Raw genomic sequence first — 6,000 nt, forward strand, 5'->3', positions numbered from 1 at the left:
CTTTGGAAAGTTTTAGGTAACGATACATGCTCTGAACGTTTTGGAGAAGTCAAGAAAGTTATTTTTTATTGTATTTCATTTTATTTTCATTCATTTTTTCTGACTTTTTAATATCATGTTTGTCAACATTAAGACACTATTGAAAAGAACAATATACATGATTACATTAACAGTGAGAATTACTGGATTTTTCTTTAAAATAGCTAATTAATGACAAACGTTAATTGAAAACTGCAAAACAAAAGGCTGATGGAAGCAGTTATCACAGCAGTATATCAGTAAAGTCAGAGGAGTCCATAACTTTTGTGGCTGCTGGATTTCATAACAGCGTTTAAGGTAGCGATCGGCATTTATGTATGCGGTAATGTTTATAAAGCTGTGGTGCTGCTCTCAGGAATTTCCCTTGACAGTGATGACGGCTTATCTGAAACACGTGTGTGCAGTAAAGAATAAAATCTTGTAACTTCTATATATTCACAGACCCACCAACTGATCTTCACATATGTGCACGAGTAGCTGGAACCCAAAAGTACAGCTACAGTGTTGAACTCATCGGCTGCTGCAACAAATGTGAACTTTCTTTCTCCATTTCTCCATTTTTAAATCACTTAAATTTGTTGCCTATATTATTTTTGTCAATGGGTTGAATGAGATATCTTGATTTTTATAAATGCAGTTTTTTCTCACCGTGGTGTCTAAGCACTGTTGAGGATCGTCTGCTCAGAAACACACTGTTGATATACTGATATACTGAAATGTAGATGGAGATGGTATTTCTATTTCTTACTTTAGGATATCAAGCAAGACACACACACACACACACACACACACACACACACACACACACACACACACAGACACAACAGTCCCGGTGTTGTTGGGAGTCATAGAGACTCCATTCTCTCGGAGGGAACGCCTCTGTTTATTCTCCTTTCCTCAGTCATGTATCAGGCTAAATGAGTCTCTCTGTGTGTTTATTTTCTCAGTCCTTCTGGGGTTATGTTTGAAGGGCTCTGTTGTTTATGGGGATATGATTTGCTTTTGTAAAAAAGCAGGTATGAAAAGTATAGGCTGTTATTTGTGTGTGTGTATGCACATAGCCATGGAGGGAGGGCACCAAAATGCCTCGAGCGTTTTCCACAATGACTGTTTTTCCAGTGTATTATACAGCTGCTCAGACAATAATGCCCCATTGTTTATTGTTTCTTTGCATGTATGTGTGTGTGTGTTTGTGTGTGTTTGTGTGCATGTCTGTGTATGTATGTGTAGGTACAATGGCTCTCTGCCCAACGGCGACCGAGGTCGACGTAAAAGCCGTTTTGCACTTTGTAAGAGGCCGAAGGCAAACGGGGTGAAACCCAGCACAGTTCACGTCGCCTGCTCTCCACAGGCAGCCAAGGTGAAACACACGCGCACACACACACACACACACACACACACACACACACACACAGAGTAACACACAATACAGTATCATTTGACCCATTTTTAAAAGGTACAATGGTTTTTACACAGTGTCTAACTGGAACATGAGAAAGAATTATAAGAGAAACAAATGTGAACAGTTCAGTGGAAAGAAACTGAGTTTTTTTTTTTTTGTTGTTTTTTAACAAAGTCCTGGGAGACACATGCTCATGTGTTTCCATCAGCAGTTATAAGGTCGTCCAGAAATCCTCAAATCTATTAAATGAACAGGGGATTGTAAGGGGTGTGTGTATGTGTATGTGTATGTGTGTGTGTGAGAGGACCTTTGCTTTTTTTGGTTTAACATCTGCACTTAATGGATTCTCTGAGGACACACACTCTCTCTCGCTCACACACAGGCCAGGCTTTTAGCTGCAGTAATTTAAAGAGTCTGGAAGAGTGATTGTCCTTTTCTGTCATGTGGGTGGTCCTGGTCCTGACTGACCGAAAAGACATTGAGGCTGTCGTAGGTCCAGCTAGTGACTACATAACTGAACTCCTCACCCACCCCACCCTTCCTCTGTCTGTCTGTCTGTCTGTTGTTCGCTGTCAGGATCAGTGAAGAGATGTCAGAGGTGTTTTTGCGATAAAGCATAATCAGGTTCAGTCCCTGTTTACATTTCAAGTGGAGAGTTTTAGAGCATCTAAAGGATCTTGTCTTTTGTCTTTCTCCCTCTCTTTCTCCCCTCACTATTAATTTCCCCCTCCTTTGTTCTTTCTGCCTCAACAGGCCATAAGTAACAAAGACCAGCACAGCATCTCGTACACTCTGTCTCGAGCCCAGACGGTGGTGGTGGAGTACACCCATGACAGCAATACAGACATGTTCCAGGTATCAAGCCTCAGCTTTTATCAGAATGACTAGATTTTTACAACCAATTTACAGTCCTTGTTATTTTCCACTTCACTGCTGCACTCACACACACCTGCTTAAGTAGGGGTTGGTAGCAGAACTGGACCATTGAATGTGTTAGAGCAGAGGTTTTTAAGCTGCACACAAACCAGCGTTAGACTTTGTGTTAGAGTGTAGGTGATTCAATTTTTAATGTTAGTCATCAATTATTTAAATATCAGCAGTTTCAGCATATTCATGTCGATGTCGATACACAGTTTATTGCAGCTATATTACGTTTTTTAACTCAAATACAGGCAACAATGTGCATCTAATAATCAGTAGATTGCAATATAATTGGGTCAGCTGTTTGAGATAAAGCTGGTAAAGTCCTTAAAACACAAATATACAAAAATCATTTAGATGAAGTTCAAAGTTCATTCTTGACCTTGGAAACAACAGTCATGAAAATAATCTCACCACAAAGTCTGTGTTAACTGTTTTCTGAGCTTTCATGTAGTTGTAGAAGTTTCCCTTTTTAAGAAGCTGACATTCACTCGCGACCAGTTATGAAAAACCACCACAGTCCATTTAGTAGCTGTCCCGGAGCTTTTGAACATATCACATGGTATTCATCAGCAGAGGGGGAAAAAACTCATTAACTCTTGAAATACATTTTGTATTGAGTGTTCAACACATAACACTGACGATGTGTCTGAGTCAGGCGTGGATTAAAGGTTTCAATTCTGCATTATCAACACAGTGTTTTTCCAAAGTCAGCCTGTTCCCTGCTTGAATATAGCATTAACACTCTGGGAGGCCGCTGTGTGCGAGTAGCTGTCAGTACCCATCATCATAGTACAGAGTGTCCCCAAAGTTATTATGGGTTTTGTAGAAGTTAGCAATGCATGTGAACCAGCTGAAAACTCGTCTCCAAGGTCATCTGGCTTCATGTAGTTTAAGAAACAGTGTCTCGTGTTTTTTTCATCCACCTGTCATTCTTTTTAATTTAAAATAGGTTCTGTATTGTACATATTCTCTATTTATTCCTTAAACAGCTTTTGTTTCTGTGTTTTATGTTCTTACTCCCCACGGAGAATCATTTATTATTGTTCTTAACTAATCTTGAAATCTGTCTGGAACTCGTTATAACACATCTTCATCTCTGTCCACCAGATCGGTCGATCGACAGAGAGTCCCATAGACTTTGTAGTGACGGACACGGTGGCGGGCAGCCAGAGTAACGCAGACACCCAGTCGGTTCAGAGCACCATCTCCCGCTTCGCCTGCCGCATCATGTGCCAGCGCACGCCGCCTTACACTGCTCGCATCTATGCCGCAGGCTTCGATTCTTCCAAGAACATCTTCTTAGGGGTGAGCTGTGTTTCGTCTGGTGTCCCAGACACGTGTAGACGAGTGTTACGGAGTGAAAGACAAAAACATAAAAGATAAAAGCATAAAGCACCACAAGGAAATGTGACCGAAAGACTGAGAGATGAAAGAGTCACACAGCTTGTGTTCTGGTGATATGAAAGATAAAACTCTCAGTGCAAAACCTTTAACCTGTTTTCTTTCCCCAATGATGTTGGCTTTTATTCTTTATCTATTTTTCATTTAATGTATTCTTAAATTCTTGATAATTTACATTAAAGCTCCATCTTGTCATATGGATGTTTTTGCATTAACATGGTGCTGCTAAATTTTCCACTTTACCCTTTCAATCAACTGAGTGACGAGTAGAACATGCGTGTTACACACATTAGGGTCGGGACTATAAAATGAACAATTGAATTGCTCACATCCGCCAATGTCTTTGTTTTCATCAGGAGAAAGCTGCTAAGTGGAAGACGCCTGACAGTCAAATGGACGGGTTGACCACAAACGGCGTGCTGGTGATGCACCCTCGGAACGGCTTCACCCAGGACTCCAAACCGGGCGTCTGGAGGGAGATCTCGGTCTGCGGCAACGTCTTCACCCTGCGAGAAACACGCTCGGCACAGCAGCGGGGAAAGATGGTGAGAGAAGATATAAAACATGAAAAGCACGTAGTACAGCATTAACTTATCGCGGTAGTCACTAGTAGTCACTCTCTTTTTTTAGCTCTGTTTTTGGTCTCCGCCACCTGCTGAGGGAAATATCCGGATCTTTAGCTGCTAAATGCGCCACCGCGTTCACCAGCTGTCTGTCTGCTGTTTGGTGCTTAGCAGGTAGTCAAAATCAATACGAGAGTGTTGAGAATGAGCCGGGCCAGTTGCGGGCCAGTTGCGGGCCAGTTGCGGGCCAGTTGCGGGCCAGTTGCGGGCCAGGCAGCTAAACAGTGAGCTGAAACTCACTTTAAAGCTCCGTAAAGCTCGAGGGGATCTGCAGAGTTGGGTGATAATTCTCTGTAGGTTCATCACTATGACATATATTCACATTGTTTGCACGTTGTTATTTGATACGTTGGTATTAAAAATGACATAAAACGCCGAGTTGGATATCAGCTCAAACTTCTGATAGAAGCAGCTCGTCAACGTGGACAAAGTTTGAACTGGACGACCTGATTTTTCAAACTGGTTTCGTTTCAGAAAAAGCCTCTTTCTATCCTTTACAACTTTCCCATCCTTTCCTTCATCATCACACGCTCGCACCGACAGTGGGAGGATGGTCAAAGCCAAACAACACATGGAGGTTATTGGGGTGGCGTCTCCATGGCAACGGGTCCGGCTGTCAAAGTTGTGTGTAACAGGACCTTATAAGAGGATCCTCCGGCTAACGTCAGAGCCTCTCAGCCAATCACAGCACTCTGGCCACTTGTGGCATTTGTCTGATTGGATTCAGGTTGTTGTTGATGTGTTTAATTAGATCTTTGTTTTTTTTTTTTAAATTCTCCTCTCCATCTTCACCTCCCACACTGCACACATCATCAACCACAAGCTCACAGTCAGCATGTCCTCACAACATTAACCCGCCTCTTTATCTGGCGTCCCACATGCTTTCAAGTCACACCAGCGCAGCAGAAATTAACAGCTCTCTTATCTCCACCTGGCCTTTACCATACAGAGAGTTAACCACATGTGCATTATCTACTGCTATAGAAACCACTCATTATTTCACAGGTGATGGGCAGTTTAGATTGTCAGCTGTGGGCAAGCACCTATTTTTATTATGTACGGTGACAGAACATGATGGGGTTTAATTGGCTGAATGCAAGCAGGAGCGAAGAACAGTCAGTGAAGTCTTGTGTTGTTCTGGTTGATGGTGATGATGTTACAGCAGTCTTACTGTGAAGGTGTAAAGAGACAAACTAGAATCATCACACATTTCTGAATAATATGGAGTTTCACTTGCAGATGGAAAAATACAGCATTTGGAAGTTTATACTTATTGAAATGTCTTCTACAATCTCATGCCTTGTGTTCTCCTTTGAGACAGAATTAGAAATAAAAATGGAGGAGTGATTTATATTTTATATTTTTTTCGTTTCTCGAGGGCGGCTCTAATATTTCGTGACTTCATGGGAATGCTCTTAAGAAGACAGTGTACTGGCCAGCTGTGCAGAGGAGAAAGAGGAAGCCAGGGTTTGAGCCTCTCTCTCTCTAGCTCTCTCTCATCATTCTTGAGACGTCTATTTCTGTAATTTTGCATGTGAACAACAGAGTACAGCTCTGAAAATGTGCGCCATCATCCCAGTTTTAAAAGCTAGCATGTTGTCGCTTGCCCCC

General features: G+C 42.0%; 1 protein-coding gene across 2 annotated transcripts in view; it reads left to right on the forward strand.

The window, feature by feature from the left end:
- The window catches only part of peli1b (pellino E3 ubiquitin protein ligase 1b), a 41,257-nt gene that overhangs the window by 28,910 nt on the left and 6,347 nt on the right, over positions 1 to 6,000 (forward strand). For both annotated transcript variants that reach the window (XM_023415733.2, XM_087176473.1), the window contains exons 3-6: positions 1,270 to 1,399; positions 2,195 to 2,296; positions 3,473 to 3,670; positions 4,123 to 4,311. In XM_023415733.2, coding sequence (XP_023271501.1) covers positions 1,270 to 1,399; positions 2,195 to 2,296; positions 3,473 to 3,670; positions 4,123 to 4,311 — 619 coding nt within the window. The remainder of the gene's footprint in view (positions 1 to 1,269; positions 1,400 to 2,194; positions 2,297 to 3,472; positions 3,671 to 4,122; positions 4,312 to 6,000) is intronic.

Source organism: Seriola lalandi, unplaced genomic scaffold (assembly GCF_002814215.2).
Source record: "Seriola lalandi dorsalis isolate HSWRI2012SDOR001 ecotype SW California unplaced genomic scaffold, Sedor1 jcf7180002054556, whole genome shotgun sequence".
Classification (NCBI taxonomy): Eukaryota; Metazoa; Chordata; class Actinopteri; order Carangiformes; family Carangidae; genus Seriola; species Seriola lalandi.